Raw genomic sequence first — 22,712 nt, 5'->3', positions numbered from 1 at the left:
TCATCTTAAAAAGGAAGATCTCTAGATAAGTAGATTTTTAGATAGTCATATGATTCTTTTGTAGGCAACTCCAATCTTTGCAAAGAATATTAATCCCACCAGACCACATTGGTTTTTAATGTGATGTACCACAAATAGGGGATTAAAAGCTATATAGAATACAAATTACATTAGCCAATAGGGAATATTTAAAGTTTTGCTTACAAGAGCTGCAGATCTTATTTGTACTCTTCTGTTCACATCTTATATCACACTCAGGAGGCAGGTAGGGACTTACAAACTATTACCAAACTTACTGGGTGTATGTCTTTTACCAAAACAACAAACAGATGTAATTACTCCCAGGCTCATCCCATACTAATACACATTCCATTGGGTGGCACAATTAATAGGATTTCAAAATGCATCTGAGGAAATAAAGACCAAAGAACAATGGATATATGCATTGTAATTTTATTCACCTGGGAACAAAGGGTCAGTCACAGCACAAGAGTTTGTTTTGCTTTGTAAACTCATTAAAAGGACATTCTATGCACTGAAAAATGTTTAACATTTAAATGTGAAAAAAATTGTAAAAGCTCACACACATTACACCATTTAATATTAATTTTTCAGTTTGTTTTCTTTATAATCACTTGCAAAATATTGCTTTCTATATCACCTTGCATATGCAGTCTTAAATACAAAAGGGTGAAGCAATTAAAGTTGAACAGCCTGAAAGATTGAGAATTACATTTACTCTGTAATAGGAATGTGTTGCTGAAAGGTACTAGCCCTGTAACACATTAGCAAGAATTACATAAAAGACACCAGGATTTTAGGGCTATGAGACCTCCAACAGATATTACACATTCATTTACTAAGAAGCCAAGTGAAATTCAATCTCCAATTTATTTTCACACCCTTGAAAAAATTGAAGTACCTTTAAATAGAGATAACGAGAATGATAACCTTAGATAAAAGACTTAGTTGTTCAAAGGACACAAGTTTCTCATATGATCTAATAAACCTAACTGTGACCTAAAAATAAAATAAATTCTGGAATAGAACCTGTTCAGTCCCCCAAAGTGTTTAACATGTATCAAAAATTATAGCAGCTACAAAATAACCTACTGTATCTTCCAAATGCACCCAAGGCCATTTATGTTAAATACTGAAGTGTAGGCTTTAAACATTTGTCCTATTTGTAACAGATTAATTACATATAGGCCATCCCTTTTTATCCAGGCTAATATAAAGTTCAGATTGCTCCCACCTGCCCCAAAACTGACTTGTACAATTTAGTTGCCTCAATTTTTTAAAATTTAGAGATTTCTTACTTATTTCACTGAGCCTCTTGAACTATACCCAGAACTTCAAGAAATTAAAGTATTTTATGGAAAAAACCAGGTGCCGTGAACATAATAAAGACTGCTTAAAAGTATCCTCTTCCCCCATCCACCTTCCTTAACTGAACAAAGTTGTTCAGCTAGGAGTGAACCTTATACTACAATGGTTTCCGTACTAGTTATGTTCAGTTTCCAAAGATGTTAAGTAGTCCCAATGTCAGCATGAGCACAGCACCTGTAATACCTAGAGTTAATGCACTTCCAAGATCTGAATTTGCCCTACCAATAGGGCATACGAGCTTCACCAAATAAGGCACTTACCTACTGGGAAAGGGGAAAGAATGAGAACTCATGTAACATACAAGCTTAAGGAGCAGTCCCACTGGAGAACAGTTTTAAGATCTTGCAGTCAGTTCATTGCCAGTTAATTTATTGTGTGCTGGTCTAATAAACTGTTCTTCCACTTCACAGAATATCAGGTCCTCCTACTGGCAGTCACTCCATTAGTCCTTGATCTCTGATGATCATATTTCACAGAAACAATAAGGAAAAGTAGGAGGGTTGCTCCTTGGATAGCCGCCAGCAGGAAAAAATAGTAGTTTAAAAAGCAGCCATTAATGTTACCTAGAGAGAATTGGAGAGGAAAAATATGTTCACATGGGAAGTATACAAATAAAGATGTCAATCCTGATCAGTCCTATGAGTACTAAGATTTCTCTCTATAAAAGTATCAGCAAAACCAAACCCAAAATCATACTTCTATCATGTAACAAGTATTTCTGTTTTAGGCATAATCTAGAAAAAAAAGTGCATTTCTAGGAAAATATACATCTTGCATGCTATGCTTTGTATTTTGTTCTTCTACCTCTTAAGTTAGTAAAGTCCTTGCGAAGTTCAGACTCCATTAGCCCACAAATAATAGGATTTCTTCTCAATTACTGCACAAAACTCCTCAACTTTACAGGTATTACATGTGTATAGCACGAAGCACAAGCCACTAAAGCCTAAACAGTTTTTAAAAAGAATTAGCAGCCTGAGAAAAAGTACATTTATAGACAGGAAGGCTATGAGGATGCCTCATTTTTTACAGTTGATTTTCAACTTATGCAGAATGTGAATTCATTACATAAACACCTAAAAGAGAGAGAGAAATATAAGCACTTACCAGAAGTATTTAGAAATGATGTTCCTATGCAATGCCTTGAAATACAAAAGCATCTGAACTTAATGTGCTTTCAATTTACACATCACAGTTTCTTAAACTTGAAGCACAACTCATTCTTCTGCTCTACTCTGCGCTAGTTAGGCCTTAGTTGGAGTATTGTGCCCAATTCTGGGCACCGCATTTCAAGAAAGATATGGAGAAATTGGAGAGGGTCCAGAAAAGAGCAACAAGAATGATTAAAGGTCTAGAGAACATGACCTATGAAGGAAGACTGAAAGAATTGGGTTTGTTTAGTTTAGAAAAGAAAAGATTGAGGGGGGACATGATAGCAGTTTTCAGGTATCTAAAAGGGTGTCATAAGGAGGAGGGAGAAAACTTGTTCATCTTGGCACCTAAGGATAGAACAAGAAACAATGGGCTTAAACTGCAGCAAGGGAAGTTCAGGTTGAACATTAGGAAAAAGTTCCTAACTGTCAGGGTAGTCAAACACTGGAATAAATTGCCCAGGGAGGTTGTGGAATCTCCATCTCTGGAGATATTTAAGAGTAGGTTAGATAAATGTCTATCAGGGATGGTCTAGACAGTATTTGGTCCTCCCATGAGGACAGGGGACTGGACTCGATGACCTCTCGAGGGCCCTTCCAGTCCTAGTACTATGATTTTATGATTCTATGAAAACAATTAAAACCAAGTTTATACAAAAAATTATAAAGTCATTGCCCATCTCTAGTCATTAACAGCCTTACAGAAGATGAGATTTTTCTTCTGAGTAAACTGAATCATTCTCTTTTAGCTGTCTAGTGTTCCAGTTAAATACATCCACAATTCTTAGCCAATACTACCTAAACTTCTATTTTCCACCAAATAATTTATGTAATGAAAAAGCTAAGTGATCTAATTTTAGTGAACTCTTAGAATACAGTGAAACCATAAAGCTTGAGGTTAAAAACATGTTTTACGAAATCACTAAAAAGGATGAAGCATAAACAGAATTCTGAATTTCATGTACTGGAATTTCTTTAGAAAACCTCTTAGTCTTGCTCAATATTACATGGTGCCTATATGTCTAAAGACCTCAATCTCCCTCCCTGATAGGTCAAATGGGGAGCGGAGGTGGGGAGGAGGAGAACAAAGGAGTCAGGAAAAAAAATCAATGCTATCATGAAAAATGTAACATTATCATACAAAGCCATTACAGCAATTCTCCTTCAACCCTCTCAAAGTTAGGAATCCATACAACAAAGTGGAAAGTCTTTCAGGTTTAGCTCACATCTGCCATTTCCTGAAAGTTGTTTTAAACTAGAGATTTGTGGCATATTACATACATCTAAATTAAGAAAGCTTATTGGTAAGCCTTTTATTAAGAAATAAACTCAGACTACTGCTGAATTTTCAGAAACAACACATTATAGATCACTACCAACATAACACAATAACTACAGCCAACTGGACTATAATAACCGTTATAAGCAGAAGGAGGGGAAGCATAAAATAGAGAAGCATACACGAATCCTTACAAGCTTTGACTGCAGCATACACATATGAGTTGAGATTAAATTATGAAAATTTAAGATCCAATTAAAATGAGTTTATAATAAAAAAGCAATAAAAGCAAAAAGCAGTTTTCTCTTGATATTTAAAATACAACATACTTCTAAAACTCCATTTGAAGAGCAGATGTGTTTAAAAAAGTATTAATTTTCCTTTGTGGGGTAGGATGGGATAGGATGTTAACTACATGAAATCTTGATTTTTATCACATAAATAATTTAATAATTTCAATATAGGAATCAATACTTAAGTGTCACCAGACAGTGTACTCTATCACCATCAATGGGAAATAGGAGCAAGCAAATGAGAAAACATTTAATGCTCTTAGTTTATGCTTCATTTCTCTAAATATTTATAGGTGTAGAATACCTCATGAAAAATGCCCAAACCCTTAATTCACAATAAAGCTTCTGTCTCACAACTGATGGGAAGGACCCTTGAAGTCCTTAGTAGGTCTTACTAATTTAAAATTTGATTAATCATTTGCTAAAAATTTTTAAAGTATAAATAGTGAATTTAGTACTTTGAAAAGTACCCAGTAGCTATAAGAAATGAAGCCCTCTTTATTCAGTGGAGAGAAACAGTCCATGTAGAAGCAAGTCAAGACAGCACAACCCAAAGCCATCCTACTGGTAGCCTCAACTCTGATTCCAAGTACAAACTCTGAGAATGCAAGAGGTTAGAGCAGTGTTCCCCAATGCGGTGCCTGCGGGCGCCATGGTGCCCGCTGGGGCATTTATGTGCACCCGCCAAATGATTTGGGCCGCATGCGTGGTCCCAGCCCCGGGTGTTTGGTGCATGGGTGGCTCCTGCCCCCAGACGCCCGGCGCGTGAGCGGCCCCGCCCCCAGACGCCCGGCAGCCCTGAAAGGTTGGGGAGCCCTTGGTTAGAGTTTTACAGTTGCTGCTCAGGGCCAAAAGCAACAGGGATTTTTGGCAATTCCCTGGTAACAGATGTCCCCTGGGAAGCAGACTGAGCATACCTGGCTTATTCTGCACAGCTGATCAAAGTAGCCCCCGAGGCAGCACTTATCAATCTTAATCAATTCAGGAAGCATTTGAGTCAATCTAGTTTTACACGAGGGGGCTACCTTTTCTGAGGCTGTTTTATCATAGCTTAAAGCAGTGGTCACCAACCAGTAAATTGGGATATACTGTTATAACTTGGAGCCTCTGACAGGTGATCCTGACTGGATTGTCTAAGAGGCTATCAAGTGCGGGCACTTCAGCTGCCCTTCCCCCCACTGCTGTGCACTTCCTGCCCTTTGCCTTGGAGCTGCCTCCTCCCACCCCCAGGAGCTTCCAGCTTGTTGTGCAGGGCAGGGGAGGGGAGGGAGAAGAGGGATGCTGATGTCAAGATGCACCCTCTCCCACACTGTATCCTATCTCCACAGAGCAGAGTGGAGGAGGGGGGAGGTGCGGCAGGGCCCACAACAGGACTTGGGATGGAGTTTGCTGGCTGCTTTTGGGAGTGGTGCAGGGCCAGGGCAGGGGTGAGCCTGCCTTAGCCTCACTGCACCACCACCTATGAGCCATCTGAAGTAAGCAGTGCCCAGCTGTTGCCCACATCCTCCCAGAGCCTGCACCCAGAACCCCGTCACCCCAAATGCCTGCCTCTCCCAGCTCAGAGATCCTGCACCCCAACCCTCCGCCCCAGCCTGGTGAAAGGGAGGGAGGATGGGGGAGGGACAGTGGATGGAGTAAGCAGGGGTGGGGCCTCAGGGCACAAAAGAGGTGGGGGGCAAGGGTATTTGGGTTTTAGGTAGATCTTGGATAGCGCTTAAATTCAAAGTTTTAATTCAAAGTGATCTCATGCTTTAAAAGGTTGGAGACCACTGGCTTAAGGGAAACAAAACGGGATGGATCATACTGGAAAGGGGGGAAAAAAACAAAAAGTCTCAAAAAAGCATTCCTAATTAAAATTAAAGATGTTAAATTATGGTTATCTGACTAATCGTGTAGTGATACAATTTGTATCAGCTACATGATTAGTCGATAAGGGCCGCTCTGCAGAGCCACAGTGAGGGTAACTCCAGGAGCTGGCTCAAGTAGTTGATACTCCAGTCGACTACTGGATAAGCTTATGCTAATATCCCTAATTAAAATGTTCAGGGTGACAAACATTTTAATACTTATAACTTCCTCCAGGCTTGTGCACATTTCTTGTATTATATTCATGCAGTAAGAATGTACAGATTTCATCTCCAATATTGCCATGGCAGAGCAAATCTTGTTTTTAAAGTCTTTTTTTTATCTTCAGAATGAACAAACATCCTAACCCCACAGGCACCAAGTCTCTCACTGAGAATTTGTAGGTCTGGTCCTGCACTGTTCAACCACTGGTCTAATAGTCTTCCATGTAGCCCAGGGTTTAGCAAGAAAGACAAGATGGGTGAGGTAATAAGTTCAAAGATCTCACAGAAACCAATTTCCCATTCATGTTACCTGAAAATCCCAAACTGAAGTTATAGAAGAATTTTTTTTTAGAAAAAAAAGATTACTCCCATGAAAGCCATGACAAAAACCCTATGTTCTTAGAAACTCAACAGCTACTGGTGTGTCAAAATAAAATATTTGTTACTACTGTGCAGTTGAAATGCTGGCCCTCAGTCTTTGGAATAAATGTTGCATTGGTTAAGACATCTGTTTTTAAAGAAGGAGCTTTAAAATGAAGATGTCAACTTATGACATGAATACAGTTCCCAGAGTGTTAAAAAAGCCTAAGTCAGATTTGATATAGCAGAAAACACAAAAAATTCAGCTCTAAATTTAACTTTGGACATATTTAGGGGCTACAAACTACGCCTGAATATCAACATTCAATTTAATAAATAAGGGTTTTACACACTCTTCTTGCTGGAGCTAGTCAAGCCAATGAAATCTGTAAATGATTTTACAAAATTCCCAAGGTGCCACCTACTGGTGCCAATGATTTTGTTTAATTTCAACTAACAGTGAAATGCATGGCTTGGGTTAAAACTATTATACAAATAAAGAGATTGCAAGGTAGAAATGCAAAGCACATTGAAACATAAGGTGCAAATAGCACTCTGAAATAAAAAACCTGTTTTATTATTTTTACTGAAAATGTGTAATTTTAAACTGTTCAGAGAGAATAAAAAAAGAGATTCAACTTTCTTTAACTGCTCCTACTAATCTAGACACTTCATATAAAATATTCTTAAATATACAACTATCTTCTGGTGATAAAAAATAGTAACACAGCTGAGCAATTAACTAAATCAGCTCTTTTATAAAGTCCACTTTACAACATATGCATTTCTGATTCATTCATCATTTAAGACTATCTCAGCTCCAATTACAGCAAGATGAAATTGTGTCTTTGCCATATTAAGAGGGCTTACAAAATTCAAAGTGCTAGAATTCTAAGATAAGAAAGTTCCCACCCTTGAAATAAAATGACTTGATTAAGCATTTTACTGCATCGTCCTCTAATACACTTAGGATAACTTACCAAAATCTGTATGACTACTCATCCAGCCAATTGCATTAATAGACACTAACGCCAGAAGTCCTGAGCCAACAAATGACCCAATCCCAGAAAAGAAAAAGAACAGCCCCATAATGGCACTCTGCATGGATTTTGGAGCAGCTGAATATGCAAATTCTAAGCCTGTGTTAAAAGAAAAAAAAAGAATTAACCTGTAAGAAATTAACGTACTTGGTTAGTAGCTCAATGTGCCTGCTAATGACCAATATCCACAAACACAGAAAACAATACATGTGTCCAAGGTTAAAAACAATAACTTGGATTTTCAAAAGACTAAGGGATTTGTGTAACCAACTCCCATTGATTTCCAAGTATCTAACTCCTAGGCTGCTCTGAAAGTCTTAGTCAAGGTTATTAATGTTTTATATTAACTCATTAAGTCCTGAACATCTGGTTATTCAGATTTTTATTTTATGTGCTGCACCATTCCTTTCGTTCTCTTTTTAGCAAGTGTAAAGCCTTTTAGCCAACAAGTTTTCTCAGAAATCGTATGTATTTCCAGAACATACTCATTTTATTTTACAAGTCAACTGATATCAATCATCAGTGTGTACCAGAGTCAACATACTATCTAGAGAATTTACATTATACTTGGCTTCAACCTTATCCAAAATGAGTTAAACCGTTAAGATGCTCTCCAGCCAAAATGTTTTAGGACAATGGTTAAAAGACCATGATTGAGTCTTGATGGACTGTGACTACAATATGATGTAAACTTGAAAATGTATTAAAGTTGTTTTTGTAACAAAGCCAGCTCTCTTGACTTTCACTGCAGTTTTCTCAGACAGACGATTTTCCCTCATACATCTGGTGTTAAGTTGGGAACCAACTGGCAAAGAACACTTGTTCGGAAATTGTCTATGGCAATCACTATCCTTTCCCTTCTGCCTGCTCAAAAAGTGGCTTCAGTTGGTGAAGATCCAGGTTCACTAAGAAAATTGTTACTGTGACAGGGAATTTAAGGGAATCTGATTATTATCTTTCCATCATTTCATTCTTGTTTTGTGAGGCTGCCATTTGAGTTTTACTGAATGATATGTATAAACGCACTGCCCTTTCTGACAAGAATAATGGATGAAAGAACTGACTGTGGCAAATGCCCCAAGGACATGAGTTTCATTCAACCTGGAGCAGTTAGAATAAGTCTAAATAATTTTTAAAAACATTGAGAGAAGAGGAAATTTACTTAGGAAGATGGGATCTAGAATCTATATATCAGTAAGGTCAAGCAGCCCCAGTGCCCCAACATGATACACTGTTATAGGGCCTGATCCCACAAAAATTAAGCAAATACTTAATTTTACACATTTATAATCCTATTAAAGTCAATGGGACTACTTATAGAGTGCAACAGAAAGCACACAAAATTCTTTGCAGAATTGCAGTCAAAGTATGGTCTATCAAAGGGGTCAATTATCTTTGGCATGTGGCCCATCAGAATAATCTGCTGGTGAGCGGCAAGACATTTTGTTTACTTGGAGTCCCCATGGGCATGCTCTCCCATCCCCCAGCAGCTCCCAGCGGCCAGACCAGCAAATGTGACTAGGGTTATCAGACGGTTTAACCAAAAATACCAAACACGCCCCCTCCCTCCAAAAAAAAAAAAAAAAAAAAACACCACCGGGGAAAAAATTCTGTTGAGAAAAAAAAAGGGGGGGGGGGGGGAAGAGGGAGAGACAAAACTTGTTGACATTTTAGGTGTCCGGTATTTTCTGAATTTTTTTACTGGACAGGAGGCGAAAATACTCGACTGTCTGGGTCAATATCAGACACCTGGCAACCCTAATGTGGCCATTGGTAACTTCTGGGGGCCATGCCTAAAAACAGTCAATTACCACCAGCAGATTACCCTGATGGGCTGCATGGTCTACAGATAAGGTAAGGTATAGGAGACTTAAAACAGTCTGTATCTTTTTTAAATTAACTGGAAGGACTCTCCACCCTCACTTTTTGCAAAGACATGGCCGTGCCCATAAAGCAAGCTCAGAGCCACCTTCTGTTCACAGAATGTTGATTATTACTATTCATCCACACATAGCACTTAATAGGAACACAATGGTGTTTTCCTTTAAGGAAGGCTTAAAGCTTTAAGCCAGCTGGGTCAATTACTCAGGGCTAAAGGGAGCAGTGCTGTTCAGAAAGGTAAGTACATCAGAACTACATGTTTTCCCTTACAGATCTGATAGTGTTGTGTCACGCCACATGGGAAACTCTGTCTGAACCACCACATTATTTCCCTTCTCCCTTGAAGCAGAGTGCACTTGAATGTTATAAAATGGCATGGCTCTGATAAAGGTAAATCCAGAATGTGATGCTCAGTGTCCTTACAGATAAATGGAAGACAACAGTATGTTTCTAGAGGTATGTCTAGACTACATGCCTCTGGCGACAAAGGCATGTAGATTAGACTATCCGGCTTAGGAAAATGAAGCATCGATTTAAATAATCGCCGCTTCATTTAAATTTAAATGGCTGCCACACTGAGCCGATCAGCTGTTTGTCGGCTCAACGTAGTAGTCTGGACGCTCCGCGGTTGACATCAAAGGCATCTGTCGACTTCCCAGGTATGCCTCCTGAGATGAGGTTTACCTGGGAGGTCGACAAATGCCTTTGATGTCGACCGCGGAGCATCCAGACTACCGCACTGAGCCGACAAATAGCTGATCAGCTCAACGCAGCAGCCATTTAAATTTAAATGAAGCAGCGATTATTTAAAATCGATGCTTCATTTTCCTATGCCGGATATTCTAATCTATGTAGTCTAGACATACCCTGGGTGAAGAATATTTCTTTTTAACATGATGAACACTAAAATATGTCAAAAATTTGTTCAAATCCTAGGTACTGGGATGTTTTGCCATTATTATTACAGTTGAAATAATTTCTCATTCTTACTTAGCCAAATCCTGATTAAAAATGCAGCAGTCTGTAACCTTTCACTAGTTTCATTTTAGGTAAAAATAAAATAACCTTAGCTGTCAGAAAAATTCCCAGCCTATCTAATTCAGTCTGGTAGCCATATTGGATACTATTCACACAACTTAAACTGAAGTACACTTAAAGAACTCCAGTCTGATTTTTTTTCTTGTTTCCTTCACAAAAGCATTGGATTTGAGTGATACTGGGAGAAAAATACAAAGTTTATAATGCTATATACTTCCATAATTTAAAAAAAATATCATGCTTTCAAACGTGAATAATGTTCATAGTAACCCAAATATTTAATCTAGCCTAAAATACATAATCTTTTCTTCGCCTTCAGTGAAACTACTGCCTGCTGGCAGCCATTGATAGCAATTTCATGCTACTTCAAACAAGCAGTTTTGAAATTAAACCCTCTAGTTGGTGTTGTCATGTGAGATTATGATTCCCAGCTAAATAAGGGTGCTTTAAGAGGATTTCAGGGAATAATACACAAGATTAATGCAGTGTGTGTCATCTTTTTAAAAGGTACCTGGAGTGAAACTAATATGGATTAATAAAAGTATGCTCAGCTTTACTGTAAACAAAAACAAACTTATGTTTCTGCTTTTAATATATTTAGTCTTTTTGAACATAGTAAGTGCTTTCAAATCAATATAGTACTGTAACCATTAACATTTCATTTTTAAACTGAATTTCATAGTACAACATATGCACCTATCACACACTCACACACACACACACACACACACACAAAATCACATTTTCCCTGAAGTATCTTGTGCTCAGTCTTCCTTATAGCCAATTGTGTCATTTGGATAATGATTAGAAGACTGAAACAAAGGATAACAGAGAGCAATAAAGATGTGTATGAACTGTTGAAATAGGAACATGTATATTCCCCACCTCCAAAAATTTGGCCAATGAACAGGTTTTGAAGTTATAAAACCATTGTTACAGCTGCAGCAAGTGCAAAAGAACAGTGTACTTGCTTGAGAATAGGACAAGTCTTAAATTATTCTGCTTCCTGTCTATTAATCCAAGCAGAACAATCAACCCTGAACTTAAGAGCTCAACTGAAGATTTAACTTTTTTTGGTAAAATCACTGATCCTTTGACAAATAAATTGCATATATTGGCTACACTTTCTTTGGGAACTTCTATTAACTGTGTAATAAGTCTGAAAGTCAAAAGAGAAAGATGACACTTCAAAACAGTGAAGCATCTAATACCTGTTTTCAAGTATACAAGCATTTCTTGTAAGTCAGTTGCATACATGAATTCAGACAGAGTTAACACAATTCTCCTAATGTTGCTAAGCAACTACGTATTGCTTTTTCTCTGCTTTAAGCTTTCGGTATAGTTGAGAAAGACATTAAGACAGAGATGACATTCAGAAAGTGACTTAAGCAAGAATTCCTATCACTTATTCTGAAATGATAGAAGCAGTCATTAGGAGCTGGGTGTAGAAAAATATTATAAGGTAAAAGGAGATGTTAGGGATGTTATTAAACATTTAATAAAAGTTAACATGATAGAGGGCAGCACTGATTATTGCAAAAGATCAATTTTGCACTCCCACAACACATCTGCCACAGAGGTTAGTGTCTTACATTGCGCCACCCCCATTTTACAAAAAGTTAAGCTGAGACAACACTGTCAAGGTGCTAAATTTTCATTTCTTCCAGTCCAAAACAATGCCAGTCTAATTATGCCCTAGCAGCGGACAGAAAAAAAAGATAGAGGAAAGCTTGCACCAGCTAAGCAGGCCAGTTTTTTACCCTTTAAATAATGAAGAGCAACACTAAAATAAAAAGCCAAATATTGGGGAAAACATGTGAAAAGGCAAGTGCCTCAGAAGAAATGGATAAAGTAGCAGGAGGTAAAGAGAGTTAAAGGCTATGAAACACACATGTAAAAAACATGAAATGGACACTACTGATCCCTTCTGTCCCCCCAAAAAGTGTCAGGTTTGGAATATAAAATTGGTACCAAGGATGTCTTTTTTTTTTTTTTTTTTTTTTTTTAAATAAACGAGAGAGATGTTTGCTACAGCCAGAAGGCCTCTGAAACAATGTTTCATCTTGAGATGGTTTGATGAACATTCATGTTATAAAAGTTGATCACAAATTCCAACATTCAATATGTATTCATGTAAATATACAATGCTTCTTTCATATGCAAAGTAAGTTCTCTTCCTCTTTTGCTCTAAAACCCAACTCTGAGTAAGTCCTAAAATTTTCATACCCTTTGCTCCTTGTTTCCTGCTCTCTTCCATTTTTTCCCTCCTCTCCCCTATTTATTTTGGGTCTGCACACCCTAAACTCAAAACTCCAGTCATCTGAATAAGTGGGCTGTGCCCCCGAAAACTCATGATACCATCTGCATGTTTTGTTAGTCTATAAAGTGCTACCAGACCATTGGTTGTGTTTTAAGTTTATCACGTACAGACTAGCTCGGCTATCCCCTGAAGTTTCATTTCCTAGTAGTAATGTGCCATGGCAGGAGACCAGTGGGACATAGATTAACAAGCTAAATTCTCTCTGCTGTTGTACTAAGAAGGAAGCATACTATGTTGGAACTGGAGGTAAGACAAGCTACGCGTTCTAATTCTAGTTGGACAAAAGGGAAGATTAGCCTCTGAAAACCCTCTTGTCCCATAATGGGGAAAAACAAAAAAAGCTAGGAAATCCTATTTGAGGGAAATCATCTAAGAGGCTCTCAAACGCCCTAAGAAGGTTTGGACATGAGCCAGTAGGTGCCAGCTGCCTGTCTTTTGACCAAGATGTGCTGCCAAAACACAGAGTTCCACTCAGTGTAACGGCTAAACACTATGGGAAGAGGCTCTACTCAGTGCTCTGCCCCTCAGCTTGGGTCTGCCACAGAAATGATTAAATACAGGGCCTGTTTCCCCATCATGCTTTGACCAGCCCTCCCCCCAGTGTTCCATTCCGCACGAGAGCTGGTCTCTTCCATCTTCTCCTGTGCTCTCCTATTTTGCTGAAGCATCCTATACAGTATTACAAGGGTTTCCCCTCCATTCCTGTAGGCCACCATCTCATCCCCACCCTATTCTGAGGGCTCCCCTCCATTTGCGACTGAACTGCTGCTCATCATGAGCAGTGGAGCTGGGCAAACTGGGATTACCAACAGGGTTTCTTTGTGATCACCTGCAGTAGTTGGCTTCCAGTTCAGCATCCCTATCATTGCAGCAGATCCTGGCACCACCTTCCTCCTTGTTCCCTTGTTCAACAGGGTCCCTCTGCCTGGTCAGGTGCCAGAGAGAGCCTGGCTCCAGCACTGTTCCTGCATGAAGTGATGTGTTGCCTTCTGCACGGTGCTAGTGTAGCTAGAGAGTAACTGGTTGATGTGAGCCAGCTATAGCCCCAGCTCCTCTGATCATGCTATGGCAGAAGCCCATCCCAGCTACCCACTATGCTCCCATATCAACTTTTGCTGCACTGGACCAATGCACAACCAGCTCAGGGGGATGGTGAACTAGTGATTGCCCAAGAACCCCACTGCTCCTGCCCACTTGCTCTAAAGGGGCCTAGCACCCATGAGCTCCACTCTGTTCTGAGCAGAAAACTGAGGAGTTATAGTGTTAATTGGTGTTACATTTTCTGAAAGTATTTGGACAGTTACTGTAGCTGGCCTAATCTGTATTTTCAAAACAGAACTGAGAGAACAGAAAAAGGTGCTTTATGAAATATAAATAAAATTAGTACTTCTGACACAAATACTCATACTTAGAATTAATCACGCTTATTAACACAGTAAACTATGATAGAGGAAGGGGAATTATTTTTGCTTCACTGAATTCCTATACAACAAAGTTTAAGAACCTCTGAGCTAAGAAGAAGAAACTAAGCTCAGTGTTTAACTTTAAACATCTATACAAATGAAAATAGTAAATAATTGCATCTATTAATATATACAGTCACGTTATGGCTCTAAGCAAAAGCTTCATGTGACTATGTTCACTCCCTCAGTGACCTTTATTCAGTTCTCCCACATTAGGACTAGTTGGCTATACTTTACTCATACTGTATTAAAATATCTACTTATAGAACTAATCCCAATATATTGGTTAATGCTATTAACTATTGTTCACAAGCTCCAATAGTAAACAGAAAAGTTTATTGAAATAATTCACAAAAGCAATTTGTTTAATTATAAGAAGAAACCAATGCAAGCCATATCACATACAAAACAGATGCAACAGATAAATGGTCTGTGAGTTTTTTTGTGCTAATGAACCCTAATGTGCGTGAAACAGACCAGAAAATAAGATTTTATAGTCTCATTCACACTCTCCTCCCACTTCAGCTTCAGCCTAAAAATCAATATGATCTCACATTGCTGTTCACTACACCACAGAAGAATGGCCTGGAGAAATTTACAGACACTTGTGATTCAGTTCCAGGAAGATGTGGCTTGAGTAGTGCTTCAGTTTACTTAGTATTTACTACACGAAGTACTAGATAAAATGCGCCTCCTGAACAATTATCCTAAAAGCAAAAGCATGTCTTTGAGATCATTTCCAGAAGATTCCTTAAAGCTTTACTAGTGCTACTTATTTGTAAATAGAAAATTGCTAATCTAGCCTTGTTGGTTTATAGATCAATGCCTCCTGACCAGCATAGTGACAAATTAACTATCAACTCTGCCCTAAGAACAAACGAGTAGTCTACATACCATGCCAAGTCTGTGATACTGAAAGTTTTTTTTTTTTAATCCAGAAAGTTTTATAAAAAATGTTTGTTTATATCATGGCCTAGATCGGGGGTGGGAAATAATTTTTGGCCAGGAGCCACTTCAAAAAGTTCTGAAGTGGCCCTGGGCCACCCGGAAGGGGCGAGGCCTAAACTGGAATGGGGGGGGGGGACCAGGAGATTCTCGGCTACCCCACCCACGGACCATGATTTGTCTGGGAGTGGGGGAGCCCCTTTGCCACCCCCTTCCTACTAGGCACTCATGCCACTTGTGCTCCGCCCTGCCACATATTCCTTGCATGCCGGGCGTAGGGCAGGAAGAGGCTTCAGGTGCTCCCCTCGGCCCCAGACCAACCAGAGACTGGGGGCAGGGGAGCGCTAGAAGCTTCCTTCCACCGTGAGAGGAGCGCGTAGCACTTTGAAGTGCCATGTGCTCCTTGCAGGGCTTGGCCAGGGAGAAAAAAGCTTTGCGCAGTTCCCCCACCTTACCCACATCCTGTGAGGAACACGTGGCACTTCAAAGTGCTACATGCTCCTCACACAGTGGGAGGAGGCTTCTTTTGCCCTTCCCCCCACCCTGCATGAGCGTTTGCCAGTCTGAAGTGCTATGCGCTCCTCGCAGGGCGTTGGGAGGGGAGGGCGAAGGAACCTTTGCATGCTCCTCCTGCCCCCAGGCCAATCAGGGCTTGGGAGCAGGGGAGCACGTGACGTCTCCTCCAGCCCTGCGAGGAGCTCATAGCACTTTGAAGTGCAGCGTGCTCTGCGCAGGGCGGGAGGAAATTTTGAGTGCTCCCCCGCCCACAGGCAATATTGGCTTGGGGCAGGGGAGCGGCATGGCCTCTGCAGGCTGGATTAACCCTCTTGGTGGGCCAGATATGGCCCGTGGAGGCCCTTTTGCCCACCCCTGGCCTAGATGACTGAAAAATGAATGCTTTTTATTTCCAAATGTTATAGTTAATTAACAATGAGCAATATTTGTTTTAACTTTTCATGGTAAGTTTCATGCTTGGGAATGTAAAAGATTAAGTGCTTCACTAACAAGCCATGCAAGAGCTTTCCCACATCATTTTTGTCACCTTTAGACTAGCCTACCTCCTTAGCTTTTCTTAAGCAGATATTCCAAAGGGCGCTAAATTGTGTGGCAGATTATGTGGGGAAAAGAAGAGATCAGGTTCAGTTTAGATGGGAAAATACCATCTTACAAAACCAAAACCAGACTGCCTTCATGAGACTAACTTCTTATGTTCTCATACTAAACACAAGAATGGCTATACTGGGTTACACCAGAGGTCTATCAAGACTAGTATTCTGTCTGCGGATAGTGGCCCATGCCAGGTGCCCCAGAAGGAATTTACAAAACAGGCAATCATCAGATGATCCATTCCTTGTCACCCACTCCCAGCTTCTGACAAACAGGGGCTAGGGATACTATCCCTGCTCATCCTGGCTAATAGCCATTGATAATCCTATCCTCCATACATTCATCTAGGTTTTTTTTGAACTCTGTTATAGTCTTGGACTTACAACATCCTCCAGAAAAGAGGTCCACTGGCTGACTATGTATTATGTGAAAAATGTGAAGGGAGCAGGTTGCCAGGCCACAGGGCAGGAGCGGGCTGGGGGCAGGCTTCCTGGTAAAGGGGTAGGAAGGTGGCTGCCTGGCCAGGGAGGTGAGGTAGCGGGGAGAGGCATTCTGGCAAGGGGGTGTCTGGCCAGGAGTCTGGGGTAAGGGAGTATTCTGGACAGGGGGCTTATGGCAGGGGGGAACAGCAGGAGGTGTCTGGCCAGTGGGCTGGGAGGATTTTGGCCAGAGGCTTGGGGCAGGAGAGATTCTGGCCAGGCGGGCAGTATGGGGAATTGAGGGAAGGGGTTGTCTGGCCAGGAGACTGGGAGTGGGATTTTGGCCTGGAGGCTTGGGGCAGGAGTGATTCTGACTGGGGGTAGGAGGGAGGATTCTGGCTGGGATGTGCCTGGGTAGGGGGCTGGGAGTAGGCGGATTCTGGCCAGAGGGCCAAGAGGGAGGCAGGGAGGGATGATGGGGAAGCACAGGGGACAGGTAGGGATTCTGCGCAGAGGGGATTTTGACCAAGGGGGCAGGGGCTGTGTCTGGGGTGGTGAGTGAGAGACTGGGGGTCTGGGCTTGAAAGGGTTGGGGGGACACTTACTTGTTTGTGGCAGGCACCATGTAACATGCCTCCTGCTGCTCTCATTACCCAGAAACCCCCAGGAAGGATTTGCAGGGAAAGCCTCTAGGAAGGGTTTTCCCAGAGGGATGAAAAAGGGCAATGCGCATGGAGCCATTTTGGCTACTTGTTTCCCACATGCGGAGGGAAGGAAAATAACTTCACACAGACACATCTTTTGCTCCGTTTGTTGTCTGCATGCCAGATCCAGTGCAGAGTTTAGGGGGTTTCTCCTCTCCTCCCACCAGAAGTGGGCACTGGCGCTCCAGTCTTGTGTGTGTGGGGGTGGAGAGACATAAGGTTGTAGCACCAGTGCGGGTTTCCTAAAGAATTAAAATATATGTCCTACTGCATATTAATCATACCAGAACTGGTCATTTAATGTAATGGGTAAACGTCAAACAATTAATAGCAATCTGCTAATCTTATAACCCAGAGTAACTTTCAAGAATTAGGTTCTTTCCCTTAAAAATTAGTTTGCATTTTTTAATGATTCTGTGCATTAGGAAAATGATCAGACACAAACAAAAGTTACATGAAAACCTGACTTTAAAAAAAATAAAAAAATAAAGAAAAGAAAACAGAAAACAGAAAACTTACCTGCTATGCTTGCAAATATTTCACTAAATCCAATCAGTACATATTGAGGAATCTGCCACCATATTGGCAAATCAGCAGCATAGTATGTAACATTTCCAATTGTCTGATTAATTGTTTTAACCTTTACAATATTCAGTCTGTTACCTTCCAAAATTCCTAAAAGAAAAAGAAATCCTAAAATACAAGAATTTTTTCACACCTAGACCTAAATTAGGATCCAGATACTGCATTACATGAGTATCTGAACCATGCAATAAAAAGCTTAGATACCATGAATAAGTACTTCATAACATTCCATATCAAGTACTACAAAGTAATAGTCAAAATAGTCTTATTTCAGAATATTCAGTTCCTCTGCCACAGGACTAGTTATTCTATTCTTCATCAACTATAATTTCACAAATCTTTACTCCATTTCAAGTGGTTTATCTCACAAAGCCATCTGATACAAACTTAATTTTTTTAAAGGCAAATTACTTTGCAAAGTTAAATTATTGCATGTGCAAGCATGAAAGTACTACATCAGTGACTATTTTTCTGTTTGAAATAGTCAGTACTACACAAATGCAGTTTACCTTATTCATAATCGCTTACTGTTGACTTTCATTTGTATAGCAACTTTCATCACACTGAATTCCAAAGCTTCTTATGAACTCTCTTATAAGTTACATTGCACATTGAAATGCAGACACTAATTTGATTTCTGTGTCATGAAGAGAGTGAAATGCAACTATTTAATGGTGCTCATCAACACAATTGGGCATGTTAAAGAAAGGAACTCATATCTAAATGAAGCAGTAGGAGAAATTTCAGCAGGTAGTGAATGGTTCGCCCAGACTGAAATTAGGCATACAGTTACAAAGAATGCTTAGGATCTTTAATAACCAAAACTAAGCATGGCTTCTAATTCATGCCTTACCTAAAGGAATCCACTTCTGGTTAGCAATACAACTGTGTCCACAACCCTATCAATCTGGTACACTAGCTCATTGCTGATTCAAAAGGCAGAACAGTGCCTATTGAATCATTAATACTAGTTCCTGAAGCACTCAGATTGAAAAGGTAGGTCTCCATCTGAATGCAGTTAAGGATCAGCCCTGTTTTGGTTAGAAGATCAAGATCTGACCTTATACCTAATAAGAAAAATAATGTCAATAATAATAAAGAGTTCACACATCTGTAACATGCCATGTATACAGAGTTGCTGACAGTGTGCTTAAACGACTAAGTATTATAGTCAATTTCCCCACTTATCAGATCCAGATAAAAAGCAATGGGTGCAATACCCAGACAGGTGCATGTGTGCCATAATGCTGAGTCCCTGATAAGATAATCACGTATATGAAATCAGCCCAAGATTTGAAGGGAAAAAAAAGTCTGCTTTGTTTTAAAAGCCTGACTGTGGTGCAGAAATTGAGCAAGAGAATTCTAGAGCTGAGCCGCTTACAGTTTCGGACTAAAAATACTGTTGTAGTTCACTACTGTGCAATAGGAATGCTGGGGCTCAAGCTCTGGAAGTAAGATAAAAGGTTCACGCGTATTTATAGGTGCATTAAGTGGTCTATAATGTTCTTTTCAGAAGGGTGGAAAGCTTCCTATATGATAGCACAAGTTTAGCCATTAATGTTAGTTAAGAACGGGGCTGCTGATAAAAGAGTGGGAGGGAGACGGGAGAAAAGGACTGCTGCTCCAGGACCTAGCGACTTAGAAGGGCATGGGACTCCCTGCTGCAGCTGCCACTAACATAGCGGTGGCTGATGTTCCAGGCAGTTCAGGATGGGCAGCAATGAAGGGCTGGCTGGTGGAGGCTAGCCCTCAGACCTGCACTTTCCAGGGGCTCAAAGCTGTGCACTGCCCATTTATCCCTGGGGCCCACCAGTTCTGTCAGCATCCTTGGTCAAGAATCAATTGTAGAAAAGAAAGCTCCTAACTGTTCCATTGCCGATTATATTGAAAACAGCAAGTGTGGAAAAAATGGGTACTTTTATTCCTGAAACTACTCCAATTATACCTTGCTGATCCTACCACCACCTTTAACACATTTCAAAATATACTCCCCACTGTAACAATCAGAGCCCGAACATCGTAAAGGGAGCAGAAGTACAAACACTAAAGAATAAGCAATTGGATCAACAGGTTGAATGTAAAGTTACTGTGTATAAAAACATGCCAAAATATGTCTTTTATGAAAGGTTGTAATGTTCTGAACTTGATGGCCCTCATGAGATATGTATAAAGACTAGTTTGCTCATGAGTATTAGTACAGCAAAGAAAAACTCCTTCCAAACCAGTTGTTCACATGATTGTCAATTAAAAGTACTCGTTTACTGTCCAGCCAGGAAGAGACAATGGTGGACCATTAGAATAAGTGGGAAGTCATTGCACTAACTTGAAACTGAAAAGAAAAGCTTAGTCTTGGAAAACTGAGGGTATGCCTATAACAGCTGCAGCCATTGTGCTGTGGTTGGAAGCAATGGTAAATCCAACTTTCTTCCAGTGACCTATTGCTAAAGTTGACTTATCATAAGCTTATTTACTCATAAGCATTATAGAGGATCAACAGAAGAAATCTTCCAATCTAGAGTTGTCTACACAGGGATTCGTCCCTGGTCTAGGCTACAAATTTATTGGCATAACCAAGTCACTCAAGGATATGGAAAAATCCACACAATCTCTACCGACCTAATCCCTGGTGTACTCAGCACTATGTCAATGGAAGGGCTTCTCCCATTGATATTGTTTTCCCTTCTCAGGGAGACAAAAGTATCGACAATGATCGGAGAAACTCTCCCCTTAGCACAGGTAGTGTCTTCACTAAGCACTACAGCAGTGTTATAAGTATAGACAAACCCTTAAATTGGATTAACTACACCACTCTGGAGGATGGATTTTTCATACTCCTGAACAATAATTATTTCTAGGGTAGATTAGGGCTACACCTAAAAGCTGCAGTAGCACTCCTGTAGCACTTTAGTAAAAATGCTTAAACTGATGGAAGAGCTTCTCCTGCTAATGCAACAGTGCAAGAGGCAACAGATATGCTGATGGGAGATTACAATGGGATTAGGTTTGTACAACTGTTGTCCAGGGGCATGGATTTTTTATGCCTCTCAGGGTATGTCTAGACTACATGGCTCTGTCAATGGAGCCATGTAAACTAGTTTACCCGGCATAGTCAAAGAAGTGGGGTTTTAAATAATCCCCGCTTCATTAAAATAAACATGGCCGCCGCACTGTGCCGATGATTGGCTGATCCGGCACAGCGCGGCAGTCTAGTCGCGGATCTGTCGGCAGGGGAAGCCTTTCAGATGTATGAATTTTTTTATACCCCTGAGTAGCATAGGTAGATCAACCCAAATTTTAGGTGTAGAACAATCCCAAGAAAGGACAGAATTTCCCTCACCATGAGTCACCATAGACTGAGAGAAAGAAAAAACTGCAAATCCTTCAAAGAGAAAGAATCTGAAATGAAAGGCAAAAGAAACTGAGGGCCAGCATGTAGGTGAAACATTGAATCTATTCCTTGACTATTCAGAAGCAATAATTAGATAAATTTACTTTTTTAATATAAGTTAATATAGAACATCTGCTCAGTTAAAGTCTTGCTGAAATTTAATTGCGTCAAATATAGTATAAAAGTCTATGGCGATGCTTTATGTATACTCAGTTCTTGTAGCTACATGCTGCTGATGCTTATATTTGGCCTCAAGACATGGCTACTATTTATGAACCTTCAGACTAATTTACCATAAATTTACCTTCAAACCTGAAGATTTTAGAAGCTAAAATCCACTGATTCTTTGTTGGACTATACTTGAATGTGACAAGTTACGAGTTTAAAATTCTTTTAACTATTAAAACTTTAAGATTAAATTCTTGCTACAATTGTTTAGAGTCTCTAAATGAAGTTGATTTTCCAGTTGAATAACCTTAAATACTGCTATTAAGAATTTACAATAGAATGCATGAAGTAAGCACAGCAGATGTTCATTAAATGTAATCAGTTGTATTCACTCAATTTATAAAAGGTATTTAAAATAATCTAAACAACCTAATTGGCAGTCTAACTCATGTCCAGAACTACTACCAGTTTGGCAAATATATTAAAAATAAAAACAAGGCACAAACAAGTTAAGTTGCTTCCAAGACTGCAGATTGAAAGATATTGGTATATTTATATTATTCCATATTGTCATCATGATTTCTGTATAAGAAAATGGTGGTCAGATAGATATACGGCAGTTTAAGAGTCAAAGATAATAGCTTTTATAAATGCCACTCATTAGCCTGCCCTGTAAAATGAAACACTCCATGAATTATTAATATAATTGGAAACAAATTTGTATTAACTTCAGCCCCAGAAGTCCATCTGACTTGGGTTCTCACATTCTAGAATGTTAGCTTACTTCAATCAGAGGTCAAGATTGAATTTCTCCACCAGGGGCTTCAGATCAGTGTTTCCAAGGCCAAAGAACCAAAAACCCTGCTGATACCATATTTCTAAGTCAGATATTAATCCTGAAAATTAAGTCATTTGAAATTTTTTAGAATTCGAGTATATGAAACCTGACTCCAATTATTTTATTTCAGAGTGCTTCTGTTTCAGTAGTAGTGGATACTTGACTTTTAAATCAGTTCATGTAAGAATTCTGAACCAGCAAGTATTTCAACTTAAGGCTAACATTCAACATTTCTTGACACTGCCCTCCTATTAGCAAAGAGGAGCTCCCCAAGTGTG

At 39.8% G+C, this 22,712-nt stretch overlaps 1 protein-coding gene across 1 annotated transcript in view; it reads right to left on the bottom strand.

The window, feature by feature from the left end:
- Positions 1–437: 437 nt before the first annotated feature.
- The window catches only part of SLC15A4 (solute carrier family 15 member 4), a 67,742-nt gene continuing 45,467 nt past the window's right edge, over positions 438–22,712 (bottom strand). Inside the window, exons 6-8 of the mRNA XM_006120489.4 lie at positions 17,975–18,130; positions 7,519–7,677; positions 438–1,952 (exon numbers count right to left, since the gene is read on the bottom strand). Of these exons, the coding sequence (XP_006120551.4) occupies positions 1,804–1,952; positions 7,519–7,677; positions 17,975–18,130 (464 nt within the window). The 3' untranslated portion in view covers positions 438–1,803. The remainder of the gene's footprint in view (positions 1,953–7,518; positions 7,678–17,974; positions 18,131–22,712) is intronic.

The sequence above is a fragment of the Pelodiscus sinensis genome, chromosome 15, assembly GCF_049634645.1.
Source record: "Pelodiscus sinensis isolate JC-2024 chromosome 15, ASM4963464v1, whole genome shotgun sequence".
NCBI classification, from domain to species: domain Eukaryota; kingdom Metazoa; phylum Chordata; order Testudines; family Trionychidae; genus Pelodiscus; species Pelodiscus sinensis.
The sequence above is the reverse complement of the archived record's forward strand: the minus strand, read 5'-3'. Positions and strand labels throughout refer to the sequence as shown.